Genomic DNA, 25,759 nt, shown 5'->3' on the forward strand with positions numbered 1-25,759 from the left:
TCCGAGAGATTGTAACTCAGGCTGTTGTTGATATGAGAGGAATCTAGAGAAATTTCTCTTGATTCAACAATCTTTCTTTCGAGTTCATCGTAGCACACATGGATATTAGCAGTTTGAGTCCAGTTTACAATGTGCTGGCGGCCTTCGTCTGAGTTAGCAGAAAAGAGAACGTGGCTCAAGAGAGCGCTGGCTCTAGTCCTGTTATAGGAGATATCTCTACGGTGTTCATCCAAACGTAGAAGGATGGATTTAGCAGTCTGTCCATAATATGGCTTTCCGCAATCACACAAAATCTTGTAGACTCCTGGAAACTGAGTAGGAAGATGTTTCTGTTTATGTTTGCAAAGTAATGAACAAAACAAAACTTACAAAACGCAGGTCTGGCTATGGGCAGCCCACTCTCTCCGATTCTTGCGGATATATTTCTCAACGAATTTGAAGGAAAAGCTATTAACCCCTTTCACTTTAAACCAAAAGTCTGGTACCGATATATTGATGATATTTTCCTCATCTGGGAAGACGGCGTCGATAACCTCTATTTATTTTTAGACCACCTAAACAAGTGCCACGAAAAAAATCTCTTTCACCCTCGAACTGGAATCGGATGACTGTCTTCCCTTTTTAGACCTCAAACTTACCAGATGTGCTGAGAACATTAAAATCTCAATTTTTAGAAAGCCTACTCATACTGATAGATACCTTCATGCTTCCTCCCATCATTATCCTCCACAAAAATGTGGTATTATTTCCACTTTAGCCCACCGAGACAAATCATTACTTAACGAAGAAACAGAAATTATAAATGAACTCAGTTTTCTTAAAAAAACGTTTATTAACAATGGGCTTCTCTCCAAAGAAGATTGACAAATTCCTTTCCCCCAGGCACTCAACTACTGCTGAAGATCCCCCTCCCCCAAGAGCCTTCATCTCCTTGCCTTACATCAGCTCTCTTTCACCAAAACTGGCAAAGATTCTAAAGAAATTTAACTTCAAAACATGCTACACTACGCTTCCAAAACTTCGTTCATTACTTTGCAAACATAAACAGAAACATCTTCCTACTCAGTTTCCAGGAGTCTACAAGATTTTGTGTGATTGCGGAAAGCCATATTATGGACAGACTGCTAAATCCATCCTTCTATGTTTGGATGAACACCATAGAGATATCTCCTATAACAGGACTAGAGCCAGCGCTCTCTCTCGAGCCATGTTCTCTTTTCTGCTAACTCAGACGAAGGCCGCCAGCACATTGTAAACTGGACTCAAACTGCTAATATCCATGTGTGCTACGATGAACTCGAAAGAAAGATTGTTGAATCAAGAGAAATTTCTCTAGATTCCTCTCATATCAACAACAGCCTGAGTTACAATCTCTCGGATGCACACGTTGCTTCTGTTCAGTACTGGTGCACTTGCGACAGTGCGTAGTATTCGTTTGTATGGAACTCATGCTTGCATTTTTTCAAACATGCTACTGTTTTTCACTTGTTCTGTTAGTACAATTTTAAGTCTCTGTAATTTTTTATATACTTCTTTGAGTATGATACCTGACGATGTTCTTGTAACGAAACTAGTAAACTAGTAGTATCTTGTTAAATATATCTTGCCATCTTTTCTCTCGGTAATAGTCATTAAACTTATTTTATATATATATATATATATATATATATATCCTTTTTAACAGAAAATTCTGCATGTCTGGCAATCTCCCAAGTCAAGACTACATGATCACTTTCCACAAGCAGAGGCACAGTAGCTAGAATGGTTACTATTAAGTTCTTTGATGCTATGATCATATTACAGCACTCTTGAATCTCATGTCCCCTCCATTACATTCTGCCTCAGGAATTTATACAGAAGATGTATAAATTCCATTTCTTTCCCTTCTTGTGACCATTCCTACTAATCTATATCCCCCATAGTCGAAATCTCCCATAATAATTACTTGACGTGCACTCATCATGCAAATTTGCCAATGTATACCATCTACATTCTCCCTTATACGCACTGGATAATAGCAGCAACCAATTACATATTTTGTCATTGGCCTTTATATCTCACACACTAGATATCCTCAAATGAACTTCCCTCTGCATCCCTGTTCCCCTGATGTACTTCTACACTTTGGGGCTTCAATTTGTCTGCTATCATTAGTAAATTTTTCCCCTCATCCTGTTCCATCTGTCCTCTTTGAAGACACTATCGTGACATTCTATTTTCATGTTGTGTTCTAATTTACCATCTAGTTTCAAGTCACTCTTATAAATAAAATAACTAATTGCGAATTGATCACCGATCCAAAAGTAGGGAAATTTATAATTATACTGCGCCACCCTATTTTTAGATTAGTCTATATAAAATAGTAGGATCAATTCTTAATTAAGTTAGCAGTCTTCTCATTAGGCCGAATCATTTATTATTATTCTACTTGGGGCACCCGCAAGATTCGAATTTTTTATGAACGGTGCAATAAAAGGGAGTTCAGGCAAACACAATATTTAGATTAACAAAATAAAACATTTGATATACAATATAATATAGCAAATACATAAATTCTACTTTTAAATGAAACAATACAAATAACTTAATACATCTTGCTAAGTCACTCATTCCAATTCAATGTTCTAAACTTTAACATACAATTCACTGCTTCAAAATTATAAATTTTCTTAATTCAAGTTAATAAAACAAAACTTCTCATTTGATCAGTCTGCACACATCTATCAGTTGTACTTAATGTTTAAATTCACAGCAGGCACTAATCAAGGTAGACATTATTCCAAGCAATCTTATTTCGGACCTTGAACTTCGAAGATACGCTATAGTTAATGTTAGAATAAACAAACATGTATGACTACTCTTACCAGATACAATCTTCAATACATCAATTTATTGCGAGCACACTTATGAATTAACTTATTTCAGCTAGCGGAACACATTAAATAAAATTCTCCAACGCTTTAACTGAACTACTGTTAATCGCGCTTCACTACTCTAAAAAAACAGCAATAAGGTACTGATATCCTTCCTTGTTTACTTTTCTACAACAAGTTAAGTTCATTATATTCTTCTCAGGGCAACACAGAATTAAGACGTAATCCAAGATTAACTGGAACTAATCAGAATTTCCCATTGAATGTCCAGTTCTTTATTTATCCGATTACGACATCAATTTTCCTCTATAACCACAGCTGATTTCACTTGCAGCTGAGTATAAGATTCACTGCGTTTTTTGCTCAATTCTAAATACTATGCTCTTGAATTTCTGTCCTAAAGAATTTATAATCTTTCTTTCACTTTTTTGCTTGTATCGTACCTTCCTTCAGGCTCCGCAAAAACTCTTTTCTTTCTATAAAATTCTTATTGCCTCCCCTTTCTCCTTTCTGGTTCCAAGGTCACGCACTCTTCGACTCATGCTTGTTTATTTCATGCGTCTCCATGACAACGCATGAACGTAAACATTTCGCTAATGTAATACAACACTCTACTCTTACATAAGTGATTACATAACATTAAATTTTCACAAATAAGAATAAACAGAATATTTGAGCTACTTAATCAGCTCTTTCATTACGTATACAATTATTTATAATACACTTTTCGTTACTTTACATATATATTTTAGTTATCATAAATTTCTACACATATTATTATTTAATAAATTAATAGTAAGTTAAGTTTAGAATAAATATTTAAATAGTAATCCTTAATTAAGGAACAATAAATAATCTTTATACAAATTATGATTAATACATAATAAGCAATGTTAAATATGAATGAAAAAAAATAAATTACACAACATAGTTTCATTCACAATTTAACAACACCATATCTCTTGCATTCTATTCCTATGACCATATCATCCTTGGTCAACCAAGTCTAACTCATACCTATAACTTTTGGCCAAGTTGAGCTAGCCAATGCCAAAAAATCCTCACCCTTGTTATGCTTATTGTACTTCTGGCATTAGTATACATATACTTCAATACTCTCTTCACTCCACAACCTTCTTATACCGTATGTTGTTTAAATCACTAAAGTTAAGAACCTAACTATTAAGAATATAATAATATGCAATGACCAAACATCATAGTCCTGGTGCAAGGAATGTCATAAATAGGGCTAAAAAGGCATTCAACCATTTGGGACACAAGTGGAACAGTGGCCAAGAATTCCTTTGAAGGAACCTCTGATCTGATGCCATATAATATGCAGCAGTTCTGAGAGTTAGGAGAAGACCACTTTATTTGTGATCACCATTCTTCACTTTCATTTTCTGAGATGTGTATACATGTTAAGGAAGGCAACTCAAATCCTTTTAACGCATTCATGCCAGTTTATATCTCATGCCATATTTCATAGTACACAGCACTAGACACACCTTGTAATGAATGGGTTAATCTAAGGTCAACATTCTTAGCACTCATATAATTTTGAATTAATAAGCAATCAACTTAATGTATTTCAATGAATAACATAATAGCAATAAAACAGATAATAGACTTACCAACAGAAAGCATAGGGAGTACTTCTTCTTGTTGTTCTGTTGCTTGGATCGAACCATTAGTTGGTTGGCCTAAAAAAACAAACAATCTGCTTACTGGAATATATGTTAAATTACAATTTAACCATGCTCTATAGTGGAAATTATGTTAAAATATAATCATATTTATACCAAAATTATATTTACAATTCATTAGGTTTAGTATTACAGTAGCATTAATCTTTAAAAAAATGTACACATTAAATATTAAAGTGTATACTTGTTTCTTGTGCCTTTTACATAACATTGATACTAATGCTGTAACAAACAAATAAACATCTTCTGGAAAAAAAAAAAAAGTAAGTACAGTAGACCCTGCTTTTATGATCTAATTGGTTTCTGGGAAACTCATTAAATGAGCCACTGTACACCTCCTGATTTCCCATTGGCTGTGTTATGAATTTGGGTTAAGAATCTGAAAATCCATTTTCCAGGAATGTAATCCCAATTTGTGACAATCCCATTCTCTGAAAAGCATGCTTTTTTCTTTAAGATGGTGTTTATCATAGAATGGGACAACATTGGAGCAAGTTCCATCAATTTCATTCTGGATCCCTGAAGTCTAAAAATTTCATACTTATAATGTCAATGCTTTTGCTTCTTTAAGAATTCTATATTCTCAAATTCACTTTTCCTCTTTCTGAACATTTTTGAGGGTATAAATATGCACTGCACTGTAAATAATCTTAAACTAAATTGAAAAAATTGAAGAATAAAGCAAATTACAACAGTTTGCTAAATAGGCTTCCTATCTGTACTTCTGAAGTGATTAGGCCATGCTTCTATCCCAAAAACAATATTGACAATGCTGCCATTGCTTAACAACTGTCTCAATTTTTTAATTTATCATTATGCCACAGTAGGTTAGTGGTAACTGATAGTCTGAGTCAAGATGGCCACCTGCCAAAAGAGTTTCCTCAACCACTACTGCTGAGAAAACTGAATGTATCTTGATCGGAATCATGACTATTTGGATTCAGCAGAAATTAAAGTCCAGATAGTGGTTTTGGATGCAGTAATGTATTTGGTACTACTAGTAAAATTTGATAGTATTAAAAATTTTAACAACAGCATTATAGATAACCATGCAATTGTTAATAATCCAGATAACAGTTCACTGGTTCACTGTTCTCCAACAGTGTGAAGATGACAACGAAGTCTCTCAACCAAAAAACAAGGAAATATGTAAAAAAAAAAAAAAAAAAAAAGTGTGTGTGTGGGGGGGGTATTTTGGTGGAGCAATGACAGTAAAATGCAGTCAGTGATGACTGCATTGTCAATGAAGAATCAACTAGGGTGATTATTTCAAGCTTTCAAGTTTTTTTAACAGTGAACCACTAAAAATCAGTGTTACTAAGACAAATAACTATCATGATTTATGAAAAAAGCTGAAGTAAAAGAGAAATCCAAAATAAGAAATGGATGAACACCATATTTCAGGAATTGCATTTGATTTTTTGCCTTAATGATACGTAAAATAACAGAATAAAAGATTACTAGTCAATACATCCATTATTCTCAACACCAATTTTTTTATAAAAGTATGCATCTGGATCAATTTCAACTACCTTTTGAAACTGCAAGTTCATTTAATCACTTTTTATTTATTTATTTATTTTGGATTTCTCTGTTACCTCAGTATTTTACATTTACAGTGGCATAGCTAGGGGAGGTCAGAGGGGGGCAATCCACCCCAGGCAGCACTTTGAACCTTTTTGAACTTTTGCAGTTAATTCTAAAATACAGTCTCGAGAACTCAGTTCAAAATACTGTAATACTACTGCGAATTTTCCTCATAATTGCTGTAAGTGTTGCTAGTTGTGATTCTCTAAATTAAAATTGATTAAGAATTACCTACATTACTATAAAATAGACTTCGCCAATGTCATTGACAATTTTTCTAACAGAAAAGCAATAACATTTTAGAATGTTCGAATTAAAGACTTTTTGTATTATTTTAGGTGTGTATTGAAAGGGGGCGGCAAACTCAGGGACAACCCTGAGCAGCAAAAGTGGTAGATATGCCACTATACATGTGTGTTTCATATGTATTTTTTCATTCTGTGTGTGTGGGAGGAGAAAGATGAATATTTTTTAACTCACTTTTTTAGCTCAGGGCTAAACTTAAAAATATCAAGAACTATTTGTCAGCATTATACAGGGTGTTCGGGATAAATTTGACAGTTTCGTAAGGAAAAAGAAAATCTTCTTTGTATCTATTAAATTTAATGAATTGACAAAAAAACATTACAGGCAGAGTTAATTACAATACTATCAACAAGATTTACTCAAAATAACCACCATTAGCATCGATCACAGCTTCAATTCTGCTTCGGAACCTCGAACAAGCTGATGCTACAGTCTCCCTGGGAAGGGCCGCAAAAACTGTTTTAATTTTATCCATTAACTGGGCTTTTGTATTACTGGAAGTGCGATTGGTGTCTTTTTCAACTGCGCCCCATACAAAATAATCCATGGGGTTAAGGTCTGGGGAGTTTGGAGGCCAAACATTTGGACTGGTGAAGTCGTAGAAATTTTCAGACAACCATTTTTGACTTTTCCCAGAGGTGTGGCAAGGGGCCGAATCCTGCTGCCATACATACGGCCTACCATTGGCTACCCTTGTTATCCAGGGCTTGACTACAGTTAGCAACTCCACGAACAAAGCCCGAATTCCAATGCCAGGGTTCTTCAACACCTGTTCCTGCAGATTTGCGAGGAATTCTGCTGTACGAACGCAATCAGATCGTCTGCTAGGGATCTTTCTTCTTGCTACATCCTCGTAGTCACCATTGCAAGTCTCTAGTTCATGCCTGATTGTTTTTACTGTATTCAGGGAGCATTGGGCAGCAGTCGTAATATCCTTATTTTGATGGCGGGCACGAATCATCATGATACAAGTTATTCTCTTCCATGATTCAGGTGGGTTCCAGCTATCCATCCTTTCTGACATCTTGTATATGAATGAAGAAGGGTCCAAACTTTTAAATGAAGAGAAGTGTGTGTTAATACATGTAACTTACGGAAAAATATAATTAATTATAAATATGTCAAATTTATCCCGAACACCCTGTATATCATCCATATACAATCACTCTCACTACATTCAACTTGTGGGGACCAAGGAATAGTCTGCTACTGAATTTTAGCAGAACAGCAATGACACCATGGGGCTTTGGTTAGGACTCTTTACAGTACTTAAGGTTGAGTGAGTCAAATACAATAATATTTGATATATAGTCAGAGTTCACTGTGTGCAAATCAGATTAAACCACTAATTATACAACTAAAGAATGGAAGCATATTATGTCAGTAAATATTATATACTCTGGCCAATTTGTATGTCATGTAGGAAAAAAAAAAAGAGACTTTCCCACCCACCCTCCCTCAGGATGTTCATTCTTATATTAGTCAATGGTGAAAACTAGCAGCTGTCAGACCAGTGAAATCTTTAATCAAAAGTGCTAATAAAAAGGTGAATTATGAATTCCTGAGCACAGAGTCTTTTAATCACTCTGAAAACTTTTGAAGTGGCAATAAATAAACAAACACTGATTACTTGTTTGCTATCCTTTCTTTCAATATTTTAACCCCCCCCCCCAAGCTTTTTCTAAGATGGAATGAGTGGGATTGAGAAAATATTTCAAAGAAACATTTATGGGATTTTAATCTTTAGAAACACCAATAAAAGATGAATATATAGGCTCCCAGCAACTGAGAGTTTATTCTCATAAACTCTCAATTGCTTTTAAAGCTGACTCAAGATCTTTTTGGCTCTTTTCTTCAATGACAGTGAAGACAATTTAATTTTCATATTATATACAATGAAATCACACATTACAACAGCAAGAAAGAGCCCAATTTTAGTACTGGCCTGTTAGTGACAGAGTGGTTTTTAATTGAAATTTAAATTACAATTTAAATTGGTTAATAATTAATGATCATTAAATGTATACTACAATGTATACTGCAGTGTGCTGAAGACTGAATGCTTACCTAACAGAACATCATCTTCTTCTTCATGGTTTCTAACATTTCTTTCCAATGTCTGTAGCCTGATTACTTCATTATTATTGGATGTCATATCTACAAACTGAAATTTTAAATTAATCATCAAAAACATGCCTGTTATATAAAGCAGTAAATATCTAATGAAATACTGTATATAGGAAGTAAATTACCAACCCTAGGACAAATGACATATGGAAAACAAAATGCATCTAATTTTAGAATCTGTTGGCTAACTCTGAAAATTGTATAAAGGTGGGGGGGGGGGTTAAAGGTTCATAAAAAGAATTACCTCCTTTTGCATTCAATATTTGTCATGTTTCCTCAAAGGCTGTACAAGATACTATGATAGACTAATCTAACATAATAAGATTTGATTACTGGTCTTTTATCGACAATTTTATTCCAAAGTGGCTATTATCTACAAGATACAGAATCAATGTATCTGGATCAATATAATACTTTAAACATGTTTTGCTAATTGTTCATCTTTCACTCTATTTAAGTAGCCATACCAACTCGGGTTGAGCAATTCTTACACATTCTAAATATTAATAATTCAAGTTATTTTTTAAAACATTTTTTAATATGGTTCCTCGATTGACACTCCCTGTCAATAGAGGACCCATATTAATTTTCTTCATATCTAGGGTCTACAATCTGATCAAACATAATTTCTACTCAACTTTCAGATTTATGTACCCAGATTCCATGGAGATGAAGAAGTGGCAGACGGGATCCAGAAAAAATTGACAGATTGTGGCAGGCTATGGAATGCTCCAAATGAAAACAGATTAAAGGTCTGTTAGCTTCAGAAGCCTGAAGTGGTTTGAAAAATTTCTATGTTTGGTCTCTAGAACACGGTTTCTATACCTTGTAAAAAATAAGTAAAAAAATAGAAAAAAAATGTAAATCAATAAAAATGGGGAAAAAATTCTTAGCCCACCCATGGTATGAATGTGCTATACTTTTACAAATAAAACTTTCCTGGGTGGGATGAACATAAAAAAAAAAAGATGAAAAGTAAAATAACAGCGAATTTGCGGTTTGTTGCAGCACATCATTTTGATATAGCAGTGTTGTTTATAGTGAACATTAATTCAATTTATCCCAAAACGTCTGGAGTTAAATCAAAATGGATATGCTTTATCCATTCAGTCACAACAAGAATGATTATCAACATTTAAGTATCCATATCAGTAAATATATTTCATCATCATCAAATTCCTGCCATGTACCCTCAAGGGGTGTACAGGATATGACAGTACTACATAAAAAAAATTACATCATTACTAACTTCCTATCTACAATTTTCCTCCAAATCAGTCTGTTACTTGTCAAGACTCCAACATTATCAGATCTTATATTTCTATCGTCTAAGGCACTTTGTACCGTATCAATCCACCTATATCTTGGTCTTCCTCTGGGTTGTTTTCTGCCAACCTGGCAGAGAACACTTGTTTTGCTAATCTTTTTTTGCCCATTCTGTTTAAGTGACCATACCACCTGAGATTAGCTCTGCTAACGCATTCCTGGATGCTGACAATGTCAAGTTCTTTACTAATATCCTCATTTTTAATATGATATTGCCATTGATGCCATCTGTTCACGCCTCTAATCTTTCTCAGGACTCTCATATCTGCGGTCTCTGGTTTTTCGTAAAGTGTTTTACTTCTGACCCAGCTTTCAGATCCATAAGTTAAAACTGATTTCAACACTGTCTTATATATACAGCTAATTTAGTGTTCCGACTAATTTCTCTCATTCCATAGGAATTTATTCAATTGACTTCCCACCATACCAGCTTTGCTGATTCTGTTGTCTATTTCTATATTTAATTTGTCATCTTCAGTAAAAATCGTGCCTAAGTAGCTGAAATGTTTTACTTGTTCCACAGGTTCTCCATTCACAACATAGTTGACATTTTCAATGATTTTGCCTATTTTCATTGTCTTTGTCTTTTTATTGCTGACCTTCATACCATATCTATTACAACAGCTATTCAATTTAGTCAGAGAATCTTGCAGACTTGTAGCGGATTTATTTAGAAGTATAACATCATCCGCATAAAGCAAAGAGCTGACATCAACATCTCCAATTTTGATATCATGTTTAATACCGCTTTCCTTCATAATGTGATCCATATAGATAATGAATAACAGAGGGGACAATGTATATCTTTGTCTCACACCAGATTTAACATTAAACTATCTTCCTATATTCCCTTCAATTCTAACTGCTGACTTTCTACTGAAAAAAGACTAAGTATTGCTTGATATAATGCCCCATTCACACCATATAATCGCAGCGTATTGAATAGCCTCTCTCTTGGCACCTTGTCATATGCCTTTTCCAAATCGACAAAACTTAAATACAGATCTCTGTTATATTCCCATGCTTTCTCGACTATTTGTCGTAAAGTGAAGATCTGATCCTGACAGCCTCTATTTGGCCTGAATCCAGCTTGTTCTTCACCCAGCTTTTCTTCAACACAATTCTTCTCAACCGTTTCTCAAGTATACTTGCATAGATCTTGCCAGGAACACTCAGTAGGGAAATACCTCTGTAATTCTCACATTCAGTTTTATTTCCCTTTATATTCAGTTTTATTTCTCATAGTACCCATATATAAATATATATGGGTACTATGAGAGCTCTGCTCCAATCATCGGGAATTCGTCCCTCTGTCCAGGCTTTCTGAACTATGCAGTGCAGCCACTGTAAGACTTTTATACCACCATATACTTCAGCATTTCTGGTCAAATATCATCTGCTCCTGCTGCCTTTCCACATTTCAAGCCTTTGATTGCTTTTTCTACTTCAAGTATGGATATGTATTCCTGACTGCATGCCTGGTCAGTGTTTTTTACCACTGTGCTGTCATCACTGCTTGTTTCATTTAGCAGTTTTTCAAAGTAATTACTCCATACTTCAAGGATATCTTTTTCTACCATTTTCATGTCACCTTTATCATCTCTAATTCCTTTTACAGCACTCTTTCCTCCATTCCTAAGCTTCTTCAACAACCTCCAGAATATTTTGCCACCTTCTTGATATTTATTTTCTATATTCTTGCCAAAGTCCTCCCATGACTCTTGTTTAGCTAATTTTACACAGTATTTGGCGTTCTTGCATTTGTCTCTATATTCTCTAAGAGCACAAGCTGACTTATTTGACAGGAACTTTTGATATGCTTTCTTCTTTTCCTTCACTGCCTCTTTAACTTCTTGTGTCCACCAGGGAGTTCTGATTTTTTTATCCTTGCACACAACCTCACCACATGCCTCTATGGCAGAATCAATCAATGTTTTATTCATAGTTTGCCACTGAATCTTCAAGGTTTGATTCCTGTTCTCAAACTCTTACATTTTTTCTTCAATAATCTTTGGGTATTTTAGTCTACAGTTCACATCTGAGAGCTGCTCAACTTTTATTCGCTTTAAAACTTTCTTACATGTTATTCTTTTCGATATGACATTCAATTTTATCCTGCTCAAGACTAAATAGTGATCACTTCCAATTTCAAATCCTCTGTACACTCTGGTGTCCTGCACCAGGGAGAAAACATCACTATCAACAATAACATAGTCAATGAGACTTTTTTTATTCCTAGCCTCTTCTCTCCATGTGAATTTGTGTACATTTTTATGTTGGAACATGGTGTTAGTAATAACCAGTCCATGTCCTGAGCAGAAATCCAACAGATATTTGCCATTATTATTAGCTTTGCTTTTTTCTCCAAATTTTCCCAAAACATTTTTGTATGTCTGACAATCACTTCCTACTCTGCTATTTAGATCTGGAACAAGGACCAACTTTTCCTTTTTCATTGTGTCAGTAGCTTTCTCTAGAGCCTCAAAAAATTCTTCCACTTGTACCTTAGTAGAGCCTTCTGTGGGCCCATAGGCACAAATAAGTCTCATTGTCCAGTTCTCCATTCTCATATTTGCCCCCATTACTCTACTTGAGACTGACTGCCATTCAAGAAGATTAGCCTCGTATTTTGTGTTGAATACTATGACTACTCCTTCTTTTCCTTGATTGTCATTGCCTGAATATAACATTTTGTATTTATTGCTCAGAAAGATCTCACCAGTTTTGGTCTTTTTTGTTTCAGTCACCCCTATTATGTCGATCTGGTACTTATCTAATTCCTCAGCTAGTTCCATTTCTTTGCCATTCAGGCTTCTTATGTTGATAGTACCGATCTTTAACTCTGGTGATGTTGAGTTGGGGTTTGTTTTCAGATTTGTTCCAGTAGCTGACTTTTCGCTGTTTGCCCTGGTTCCCTGGCGAAAACAACGGGGGCCTTGTTTAACCGGGCGACACCCCAGCTGGCATGAAATTTTGTCATGTTGTACCATCATTTTTTATTTTGGTTTAACCAATAAGAATACAATTTGGTCGGCTAAATCCCAAATTGCCAGCCCATCCTCATTCATTCAGTATCCAAGTAGATACCCAACAGGATGCACCACGAGAAGGTGAGGATTGGACATTAGGTCAGAAGCGCTGGTCAGTTCTCCGCATTCCTTTAAAGGCTATGTGGAGGTGTCCTCTCAGTTATACAGCTTTGACCCTTATATGTAGTGGGACAACTGAATAAAAGACTTTGGCATCATAATCTAAAAATTCATGCAATTGAAAATGCGGTTTGTGGTTACTACAAAGATAGATAGCTAGATAAGTTGACAAGGTGAAAATTGACAAGGTGATAAGTTGACAAGGCTTAAAAATTTGAATATTAAGACTGATGAATGAGAGAGCGTTTGTTTCACAAGCATTTAGAATAACTGACTGGTGAATATACATTATGTATGAATACTACAGTAGTAACTAACAATGTGGGTGAAGGTAGTATTTCAGAAAAAATACCCATCCATAATTAATTAAGAAATAAATATGCAATGAACATTACTTGATCAGATTTATCTGGATCATCTGCTTCAAGTTGGGACATTGGATTAACACTGATATGAACTTTATCATTTCCTGGGATATACCCATTTCCCAAGTGCCCATTTGTAGCTGCTGTTCGCCTTTGAAGATCTAGTCTTTGATGTTCTGAAAATAGGAAACAAAATAATAAATACAATGCTACAACATTTATTATACAGGCCATTTGTTCCAAATAGATTATCTTTTTACATATATATATATATAATGTACAGTTTAAAGTTATAACTATCAATTCTTTATTTATTTAAGTAAAAGATGTCAGATCAGTCGTCTCCTATTTTTCTTGTTCCACAAGAAGATTTTTTTTTTTTAATTTTTAGTAGAAATATACTAATGTACAGATGCATATGTATTATTACTTACAGTTCACAGTTAATTACAGTTCACTCTCACTATAGCAAACTCATAGGGTCTACAAAAATAGTTTGTTATTGTGAACAATTTGCTATAAGATAATTTGCAAGAACAAAGAACCTTGTAAACACATGGAAGAGAGACCAGAAGGAGTGGATGTTAGGAGGTCAGCTTCAGATGAGGTATGAAAGCAGTACAGAGATTATATTTTTTTAGAGTTCTGACTATGCTATTTTTTCTGAGGTACCCTGGATATAGGGAATAGTAACTGCATTAGTAACAATTACATATTAACTATAGTAACATTAGTAACTATTGTATTATATAACTACTATACATATAGTAACAAATAGCAATCCATTTGTCAAGAGGGATGTGAGAAGGAAGGAAAAACTAATTGTTAATTGTTTTAAGCATTGTAATCATTAGACAAGAAGGTCTAGTGAATAAAGGAGAGTTAGTTGAAAGAAAAACCTGAGTGGAACAGAGGTTGGAGGCTCTGTTGGCAAGGGTTTTCATAACACCATACTGTTGAGAGTGTGGGTGGGTTTTCTATAAACTGAGAAAGGAAGGGTGCCATGGTTTGAGAATGGCAGTATCGAGGGCATGTTTTTTAAAATGTTCCATAAAGAAACTGGTGGGGGGAGCCCATGGTATCCCTCCAAGAGAAGTGGCCAGCATGGGTAGCAAAATTGAAAAGATCAATGATATCAGGGGGTAAAGCATTTTTTAAGTGTCTAATAGGAGAATACTGAGAAATAATGAACTAACATCAAACTCTCTATGATGGCATTGTTATTTAAAACTAAATTTTGAATTAAAGATTTGAACTGAGTGGAATTTTTAATATAAGATGAAACATGACCAGTAAATGGGGTTGGAGATTTAGCTAATTGTTAGACTAACTTAAAAGAGGGGGGAGAAGTCAGTAGCATCCATTATGGGATGGGGAGAGTTATTAGGTTTATGAATTTTAGGCAATTCATATATCTGGGTGGGGGAAAGGTTTTCTAAACAGTTTGAGAATTAATGGGATCATAATCCAGAGGTTTATAAATAGGGTGGTCTCTTGGAGGAATACCATGGGACCCTCCCCCCGTGCCATATTAAAAACACAAGTGATTATAATCACAAGCACTGATGACCATAGTAGTGTTATCCTTGTCAGCTCTAGTGATTATCATATTTCTGTCTTTGTGAAATTTACAGAAAATATGCAACTGGCTGTCAGAGAGAGATTTCATTTAGATATTAATGCTTGCATAAGAATGTTAATTATGTCAAGCCTGATGTTAATTGGCAATAGTAGGAAGTAAGTGGTAGATGTTACATTCTAGGTGCAGCACGGTGTTTAAGGATGGAACTTGACAAGGCCCTACTGCAAAGTTATACTGAAACTAAGGACATAAATGGCTGCTTTGTCAAGTCTTTTTGATGAAAGGTTAACAACTTAAAGAGTCTGAATATGTAGCTGAGAAACAGACCTAGTATGGTTGTCATACTTTTGAATACGTTTATCCTTAATTTTTTAAAATTCCTTAGTGGCAGATTTTTCAAAAATATCAGAGAGAGTCACCCACAGCTCAGACTGGAGAGAAAACTAAGAGCTGCATTAAAAGCAGATAAGTTACTATGAGTAATGGCAAACTGTTCAGAAAGCAATGCAAAGCTAGCACGCTTGTAGATATGAAGATATTTAGTGAGTGTATCAGGGTAGAGAAACTAGAATTGAAAGGGTGGAGAGAAAGGATGGCATCATATGAAAACAGTATTTTGAGAAATGAGAGGGTGTACACTATATTGCACAGCCAGTTGGAGTATGAAGGGAGTAATAATGGCACAATATGAGCACTGACAATGCACTTGTTTTTTTCTATATACAAATGATAAGCGCATTAAGAATAAAGGGAATGAATCTATGGCACTGTGGCTCAGTATCTCCAAAGATTGTGATAAGTGAAGAGAATGTTCTAACAGGGATAGAAATCAAAAGGCATAACATATTTTGGCAGGATAAGAAAGGTAAAAGTGGTGGTGGAGTATTGCTTATGATAAGAGATGAATTGTGTCCTCTTAGGGTGAAGAATCACAATGGAAATAATGATAATGGCTTTGGAATATATGGTGTGGGACAAGGGAACTGAATTTTTTGATTTATTGAGGGAAAACTATCTTAGACAGCATGTAGTGAAGGAAGCATGAGGATCAAGAGTTTTGGATTTGGTCATAGCATCAGAGTATCTAAATGTTCTTGAGATATTGTACTTTCTCCAGTTAGAGAGTATGACCATGTAGTCCTGACTTGGAGGATTAATAGGCATGTGAAAATATCAAGCTGGAAGGAATTTACATGGAATTATAAGGCAGACAATTATTATAGACTTAGAAACCAGCTTGCAGCAGTATAATAGATAAAGAAATTTGAAGGAATAGAGGTTGGTACTGCATGGGAGATACTTAAGAAAAAAATTGTTGACAGCAATGGCTGATTGTATACCTTGAGTGAAGAAGACAAAGTAATTTGGACTCAAATGGATAACAAAAGAAATTAAAGAGGGGTGGGTGGGATGCAAATGAAAAATAGATTATGGAAGACATATAAAGAGAGGTGGAGAACAGTTGTATGAGGAATATAAGTCTCAGGCTACGAAAGTGACTAGTATCGTAAGGAAAGAAAAATTAGAATATGAGAGGAAACTAGCACTGTAATCAAAGGAGAATCCAATGAGTTTATTTGCTATGCATCCAGCAGGAGGAAAAATTATCATGAATGGATTTACCTTGCTGGATGGAGACAGAGTTCAGGTGATCAATGCAAATGACAAAGTTGAACAGGAATAAAGCCTGCTGTAAGATGAAACACTTTAATAAAATTATCATTAAATACTCAACTTTGTCAATTTGCATTGAAGAGGATATATTCCAAATACTGAGTATTCTAAATGTCAGAAAGGTAGGGGGACTAAATGGAATTTCACCATGTTTTAAGAGAATGTGCTGGAACTGACCATGACATTAGCTGTTTAATGAAAGTCTTGCAATCTGACAGGTCCCTGGCGGATGATTTCCTAATTCTAATCCTGTAGCCTCTTCTCTTTGGGAGAGTTGCAGCTAATTACTATGGAGATGTGACCTTTGCCTTCCTTGCCATAAGTATTTATGACTGTAGCCGTGTGTGTTCACAGGAGCAGTTTTCCTGTTTTGAGGGATGAAAAACCCGAGTTACCAGGAGGAAAAAACTCTCCGCTTCATATGAGACCAGTTAACTCATATTTAGTCAAAAGAAACCAGATAAAGGTTCCTCACATCATGAACAGGAATCGAACCCAGGCCTTTCCAACCAAAGGGCTTCATCTATACCAAGTGAGCTACGGAGGCTTGCAGATGACATATTATGCAGGCCGCATGGATTTATTAAAGGGTATTCTTGTTTTAGTAATCTGATCACTTTTTACAAAAGAGTGACAGGAGCAATGGATGAGGGTTAGGCATACACTGTCATTTTTTTTTCTTTTTCAAAAGGTATTTGACAGGGTGCCACACGACAAGTTGTTGTTTTTTAAGTTACAACATATGAGTTTGATCATGAAGGTTGTTTTCTTGATCATATATTAGTAAATAATAATATTTGGTTAACCGATCAAGTGTTGATCAATTTTATTAATTAACTGGACCAACTAGTTTCGCCACACTTATCTGTTGGCTTCTTCAGGGCACTTACATATAGGTTTAAACACTCTCACAATTATGCGTAACTGCAAAACTGACAAGAATAAAAACTGACTAGAATAATTACAAATAAAATAGTATCAAACGTGAGTGAAACACGTATCGCGTGTACAAGATCAGCTAGCTGTTGCTGAGGAACCTTCTGTAGTTTGTATTAAAGTTCATTTCTTCCGTTTTTAAGGCTCTGATTAGGGTTTTCCATATCTCTGGGAATATTAGGCCTTGATTTCTGTTAAGGTTCACAGTAGAACGGGCGACTGTGGCTTCTTTGAACATTCTTGAATGGTAATCTTCCTCTAAGTAAGGGGAACAGCTTTTGTCCCACTCGATGACATGGTTAGTTGTGGAGAAATGAGACGATAGGCCAGAAATGTCCTGTCTGTTGTTTTTGACATAGCCAATGTGCTCCTTTTGCCTGATTTCGAGGCTTCTCGAAGTCTGTCCGATGTAATTAGAGCCACATGAGCATGGAATATTATAGACTCCAGCATATTTGTAGAAAGGATGGTTGTCTTTTGGAGATCTTAGTAGTTTACGAATAGTATCTATAGGCTGAAATGCTACTCTTATTTTGTGTTGTTTGAGGAGATTGGCAAGCTTGTTGGAGATGCCACTTACATACGGAATTGCAATCGTTTTTATATATTGAATCTCTTCTTGTTCTCTTCATCATCAAGATATCGGATAATGATCTTCTAGCCAGCTTAGATGTCACCTCTCTCTTTACAAACGTTCCCGTAGTAGAGGTCATTGACATCTTAAGCACCTTGTTCCCACGAGATATAACCGTATTGTTTGCTCACTGCCTAAACTCCAATTATTTTTCTTGGAAAAATAAAATCTATCAACAGTTAACAGGCTTGGCAATGGGAAGCCCACTCTCACCTTCATGTGTTGACCTCTTTATGGAAGACTTAGAAAACAAAATCCTATCACAAATTTTTCCTAGACCTAAAATTTGGTTTAGATATGTGGACGATATCTTCATCATATGGAACAATAACAAAGGTGACATATATGATTTTCTCAAAAAGATCAACGCTTTCCATCATTCTATTAAATTCACTCTGGAACTTGAAAGAGAAAAACAACTTCCGTTTTTAGACATCTTAATCAAAAAACAAACTGATGGCAGTTTAAATCTATCGGTGTACAGAAAACCGACCAATACAGGTTGCTACCTACATTTTAACTCCTCTCACCACATATCACATAAACTCAGCATTATACACATGTTAAAGAAAAGAGCTATTTGCATCACAACGGACAACAAGACCCTTCAAGATGAGTTAAAATTTATTTTCAACAATCTGTACTTGAACGGCTATCCAAGAAGACTAGTCAATAAAATCCTTTTCTCTGAACCACCACAAAGAGAACAAGAAGAGATTCAATATATATAAAAACGATTGCAATTCCGTATGTAAGTGGCATCTCCAACAAGCTCGCCAATCTCCTCAAACAACACAAAATAAGAGTAGCATTTCAGCCTATAGTATACTATTCGTAAACTACTAAGATCTCCAAAAGACAACCATCCTTTCTACAAATATGCTGGAGTCTATAATATTTCATGCTCATGTGGCTCTAATTACATCGGACAGACTTCGAGAAGCCTCGAAATCAGGCAAAAGGAGCACATTGGCTATGTCAAAAACAACAGACAGGACATTTCTGGCCTATCGTCTCATTTCTCCACAACTAACCATGTCATCGAGTGGGACAAAAGCTGTTCCCCTTACTTAGAGGAAGATTACCATTCAAGAATGTTCAAAGAAGCCACAGTCGCCCGTTCTACTGTGAACCTTAACAGAAATCAAGGCCTAATACTCCCAGAGATATGGAAAACCCTAATCAGAGCCTTAAAAACGGAAGAAATGAACTTTAATACAAACTACAGAAGGTTCCTCAGCAACAGCTAGCTGATCTTGTACACGCGATACGTGTTTCACTCACGTTCGATACTATTTTATTTGTAATTATTCTAGTCAGTTTTGCAGTTACACATAATTGTGAGAGTGTTTAAACCTATATGTAAGTGCCCTGAAGAAGCCAACAGATAAGTGTGGCAAAACTAGTTGGTCCATTTAATTAATAAAATTGATCAACACTTGATCGGTTAACCAAATATTATTATTTACTAATATGAGTTTGAATACCAGGTTTATTTATGAGTTTATTTACAAGCTAAGTCTTTCATGGAAGCAAAAATTTATACAACTGAGCAAACATTAAAAAAAACCTCATAAATTCATAAACAAAACAGAATTTTACAAACATCCATATCACGATTCAAACAAACAGCCTGTTGGAGAGCAAGTATGCTAACCACTTGGCCAACCAGGCTAGCAGTCTTATAACAGATGTCATAATTAAATGGTTAAATGGTATAATGGTTTTGTACTGTCATAAAGCCAATATATAATTATAAGAACATGTAATTAAAAATATATATATATTTATATATATTTAAACTTTTTTTTAAATCTTTACTTACCCCTAATTTGCTGTTGCTGTTTCTGTCGGTATATGTAAAGTGCTACAAATACTATTAAAACCACAGTCATTACTCCCAATACAATGCCAAGAATAACATACAGGATTTTTCCTCCTCCATTCCCTTTAGATGACATTACAGATGAACTACCACTAGGATTGCCTATCATACTTTCATCATTCTGCATTGGTCTACCATTAGGAATATGCATTTCAGGAGCTGAAAAAAAAATAATAAATAAATAACTTCTTTAGCATAGTAATTAACTAAAAGTCATTAAAAAATGCTACTTGTCAATATAGTCAAATTGCTGATGTCAAATAAAATAGTAATACAAGTGAAATGGCAAGCGAGACCATAACTACTATATATGCAGTTAACTTTATGCTAACTATCAGCATGATTGCCCAAGTGGATAGTGTATGCCACTCCAACCAGGCTGTGGGTACAAAGCCCATGATGGTATGGATGTTTTTCAAAGTCTTGAGGTGGCAGATGATTTTTGTCACCCAGTGTAAGAGCATCATCTCACTTACTACATACCTGAAGTTACTTGAAAATTTTCCATGTTTAGACTATAGAACAGAGCTCCCAAATTATATAACCCTACCCAGAAGGGTTCTATATTTCCTCTTGGAAAGATAAAATTTATAAACAAGAGGAAGGAACAGCAATGAGCTCTGCGTTATCACTAAACCTAGCCAACCTTTTTCTGGAACACCTTGAAGATAGAATTTTTGCTCTTGAACCAAAACTAAAAATATGGCTACGATATTTTGATGACGTCTTTGCAGTCTGGAATCACTCTGCAAATATGGCATTATAAAATCTTTGGTATCCAAAGCACACAATTTTGTTCCTCTGAAGAATTTTTAAAACAAGAATTGGAAATTATAAATCATCAGTTGATTTGCATGGTTAGCTGAATGGTTACCCGCTCCGCAACCATATGCCTGGGAAAAGAGTATCCTGCGTTCGATTCTTGTTGTTTACGTGAGGAGCTAAGGATCTTTCTCAAACATAGCCAAGTTAGCCAGTCTTGGGCATGGATGAAGGGTTTTTCTCCTCAGTTTATCTGGGGTTTTCCTCCTGCAAAGCAGGCAAACTGGTCTTAAGAACACAACACTTCACAGACAATTACACATGGTAGAGTGTGGGGGTAACAACTTCACCTCGTAGTGAGTTCTGAAATCCAAAAATGGGATGCCAAGGCCCTACATGGGACTGTAGTGCCAAAGAATAATAATAATAATAAAACAGCCACTTTCCTACACACACCAACCCAGACAAGAAGAAGCCAGCAGAACTTCAATACTATATATCAAAGGCATCTCGGAATGTCTGTCAAAAATTATGAAGAAATACAAACTTGCCGCTATCTATAAATCAAGACTACATCTGTCTTATCAAACTGCACAAATCTATCCTCGCACAACATGAAGTTGAAAATCCTAACCATAGGATCCAATGGAAAAACACCAAGCTACTACATAGATCCTTATATAAACATGAGCATTTATACAAAGAAAGTGCTGAAGCCTTACATTGCAGACCCAATCTGAACCATAATGACTGTCCCACTATCCCAAATGTCTGCGAAATTATTATCCTCAATTATATAAAATAAATTAATCAGATATATTTTAATTTAATTTTAAAATTACAGCCCAATTTTTTATATTTTTTTTAATTCCTCAAATCGCTACTGTACACAGAGAGGGATTCCAATGTAAGCATGTGCACTAACTGTTCCTTTGAACGTAATTCCTGGTATTGTTTGTAATAAAAGTACTGATGATGTCTTAAGATACTTAAGAAGAAATATCTACATATTATTAAAATTTAATTACTGTGGCATACGTGTGAATTTTTTAGTTATAAAAGACATGGGAAGACTCGAGTACATAGAAAATAAATATCAGAAAAGGTGGCAAAATATTCTGAAGATTATTGATAAAAAATGATATATGACAAATGACATGAAAACTGAAAATAAAGATATTTTAGATGCCTAGAGTAATTATTTTGAAAGGTTGCTAAATGAAATAATGTGCTAACGCCATGCTGTCACTGCATAGTCGCAGAAAACACTCCACAGGAATGCAACCAGAAATATATTATCAATACCTGAAGTGGAAAAAAAAAAAATTATTATTATTGCACCCCTCCATGGAGTTGGCAGACTCACTGTGGGAGGTTCATTCAACTGACAACATGCTATTATTATTATTCAGGCCTCCTTAGAGTCAAAAGACTCATCGTAGGAGGTCCCTTCCTAAGAAACACAAAGTCCATCGAGATTCATCGAGGGGAGGTCCCCCCCCCTCCCCCAAGAAACACAAAGTCTATCATACCACTCCTTGAACTCATTGACCGTTCTCGCTCTCACCACTCCATCAGGCAATGCATTCCATGGTTCAACCACCCTCCATGCAAAGAAACCACTCCTCACCTTCTTGCTCGCAGTTTCCTTTCTTAACTTCCAGGGATGGCCTCTTGTCATCACTCCTTCCCACTGTTCAACCAAGCGAAAGAACTCCCCAGTGTCAACCCTGTAACCACCTCTCAACAGTTTAAAAGTCTCAATCATATCACCTCTCCTTCTTCTATCCACCAAACTCTGCAGTCCACATTCCCTCAGCCGATCCTCATAACCAAAATTGTACAGTCCTGAAACCATCTTTGTTATCCGCCTTTGTATCCTTTCCACAGTTAATTTATCCCCTTCAAATCCTGGGGACCAAATCTGAGAACAATAGTCCAAGTGTGGTCTGATCAGGGTCTTATACAATGGAATGATAACTGTTTTATCTCTGCAGGTCAGTGTCCTTCTCATTATTGCAGCAATCCTCTGTGTTACCTTCACCACCTTTGCAATATGTCCCCTAAATTTCAGGTTTCTATCAATCATCAACCCCAGATCTCTTGTCTCCCCTACTTATTCCAGTATAACTCCTCCCATAGAGTATGCAGTGTCCCATCCATGTTTCCCAAACCTCAAGACCTTACATTTTGCTGCATTAAACCGATACCCCCATGTTTATCATACTGAATCTTAAAATCCTTAACAAAGTGCATTAACAATTTGGCAATAACCTTCTCTTGTTTCACCACTTCCCAAACAAGTACCTGATGATCACTCTCGCCAACAGGTGGCAGTGTCAACACCTTATTAACAACTGCATCCTGTGAAGTTTTCACAAAATCCTAAACATTAAAGTTTCTAGTTGCTTCAGTCACATGCTGCTTAAAGATATTTATCTCGCAGAAATTCAACAAACTCACTCTCCTTGTTCTAACACACTATCTCCTCCTTCCATTCTATATTCCTGTAATTAAAGTTCCCCATCAGGATCATCATCTTTTTATATGCCCAACCAATTTGCCTAAACATTTCACAATCAGTATTCTCTACATTTCCTGGTCTATAACAACATCCTATTGGATATACTAGCCTGTTAATTTCAACTTCACACCACACAGATTAAGAACCTGATATGTGGGAAGGCAGCTTGAGTTGATGATATCTGACTAGAAACACTTAAACATGGAAGTGTAAAAGTTTTACAGTAGCTACACTTCATAATTCAGAATACCTGGGTCAGAGGGTCAAATTCCAGATGATTGGAGTAGAGCAGTCATAGTGTCCAACTATTAAAAAAAAAGGAAATAAGAATGAATGTGGGAATTACAAAAGGTATTTCCCTGCTAAGTGTTCCTGTAAGAGTCATGTAAGTATACTTGAGAAATAGTTGAGAAAAATTGGGAAACTTAGAGAGAAACAAGCAGGATTCAGGCCAAATTGAGGTCAGGATAAGAGTTTCACTTTAAGGCAAACAGTTCAGAAATTATGGGAATATAACAAGGATCTGTATTTATTTTTGTAGGTATGGATAAAGCATATAACAATGTGCCAAGAGAAAACCTGTTCAGATGCTATAGTTATAGAATGTAAATGGGACATTATACTGAGCAACACATAGTCTATCTTTGAGTTGTAAGTCAGCAGTTAGAATTGAAGGAAGTACAGGAAGATGGTTTAATGTTAAATCAAGGATGATGATAACACTATATATAGATGATGACACTACTGTTATCACATTATGAAGATCACATTATGAAGGAAAGAGATATTAAATCTGATATCAAAATTGGAGATGTTAATCAGACAATGTCATACTTCCAAATAAAATCCAGTACAAATCCAAATGAACAATTGTTGTAATAAATTTGGTATGAAAATCAGCAATAAAAAGACAATCATCATCATCATCATCATCAAATTCCTGCCATGTACCCTCAAGGGGTGTACAGGATATGACAGTACTACATGAAAAAATTACATCATTACTAACTTCCTATCTACAATTTTCCTCCAAATCAGTCTGTTACTTGTCAAGACTCCAACATTATCAGATCTTATATTTCTATCGTCTAAGGCACTTTGTACCGTATCAATCCACCTATATCTTGGTCTTCCTCTGGGTCGTTTTCCTGCCAACCTGGCAGAGAACACTTGTTTTGCTAATCTTTCCTCTCCCATTCTATTTAAGTGACCATACCATCTGAGATTAGCTCTGCTAACACATTCCTGGATGCTGACAATGTCAAGTTCTTTCCTAATATCCTCATTTTTAATATGATATTGCCATTGATGCCATCTGTTCACGCCTCTAATCTTTCTCAGGACTCTCATATCTGCGGTCTCTAGTCTTTGGTCAAGTGTTTTACTTCTGACCCAGCTCTCAGATCCATAAGTTAAAATTGGTTTGAACACAGTCTTGTATACAGCTAATTTAGTGTTCCGACTAATTTCTTTCTTATTCCATATGAATTTATTCAATTGACTTCCCACGATACCAGCTTTGCTGATTCTGTTGTCTATTTCTATATTTAGTTTACCATCTTCAGTAAAAATTGTGCCTAAGTAGCTGAAATGTTTTACTTGTTCCACAGGTTCTCCATTCACAACACAGTTGACATTTTCAATGATTCTGCCTATTTTCATTGTCTTTGTCTTTTTATTGCTGACCTTCATACCATATCTATTACAACAGCTATTCAATTTAGTCAGAGAATCTTGCAGACTTGTAGCGGATTTATTTAGAAGTATAACATCATCCGCATAAAGCAAAGAGCTGACATTAACATCTCCAATTTTGATATCAGGTTTAATACCACATTCCTTCATAATGTGATCCATATAGATAATGAATAACAGGGGGGATAATGTACATCCTTGTCTCACACCAGATTTAACATTAAACCATCTTCCTGTACTTCCTTCAATTCTAACTGCTGACTCACAACTCAAATAAAGACTAAGTATTGCTTGATATAATGCCCCATTGACACCATATAACTGCAGCGTATTGAATAGCTTCTCTCTTGGCACCTTGTCATATGCCTTTTCCAAATCGACAAAACTTAAATACAGATCTTTGTTATATTCCCATGCTTTCTCGACTATTTGTCGTAAAGTGAAGATCTGATCCTGACAGCCTCTATTTGGCCTGAATCCAGCTTGTTCTTCACCAAGCTTTTCTTCCACAATTCTTCTCAACCGTTTCTCAAGTATACTTGCATAGATCTTGCCAGGAACACTCAGTAGGGAAATACCTCTGTAATTCTCACATTCAGTTTTATTTCCCTTTTTATATATGGGTACT

General features: G+C 35.5%; 1 protein-coding gene across 2 annotated transcripts in view; it reads right to left on the reverse strand.

Annotated features, from left to right (window-relative positions):
- The window catches only part of LOC150093900 (interference hedgehog-like), a 247,420-nt gene that overhangs the window by 23,557 nt on the left and 198,104 nt on the right, over window positions 1-25,759 (reverse strand). For both annotated transcript variants that reach the window (XM_090412904.1, XM_090412903.1), the window contains exons 15-18: window positions 20,091-20,309; window positions 13,470-13,615; window positions 8,540-8,636; window positions 4,508-4,576 (exon numbers count right to left, since the gene is read on the reverse strand). In XM_090412904.1, the coding sequence (XP_090269030.1) occupies window positions 4,508-4,576; window positions 8,540-8,636; window positions 13,470-13,615; window positions 20,091-20,309 (531 nt within the window). The remainder of the gene's footprint in view (window positions 1-4,507; window positions 4,577-8,539; window positions 8,637-13,469; window positions 13,616-20,090; window positions 20,310-25,759) is intronic.

This window comes from Typopeltis vanoorti, chromosome 23 (assembly GCF_054136105.1).
Source record: "Typopeltis vanoorti isolate ZY-2024b chromosome 23, IOZ_Tvanoo_1.0, whole genome shotgun sequence".
NCBI lineage: Eukaryota > Metazoa > Arthropoda > Arachnida > Uropygi > Thelyphonidae > Typopeltis > Typopeltis vanoorti.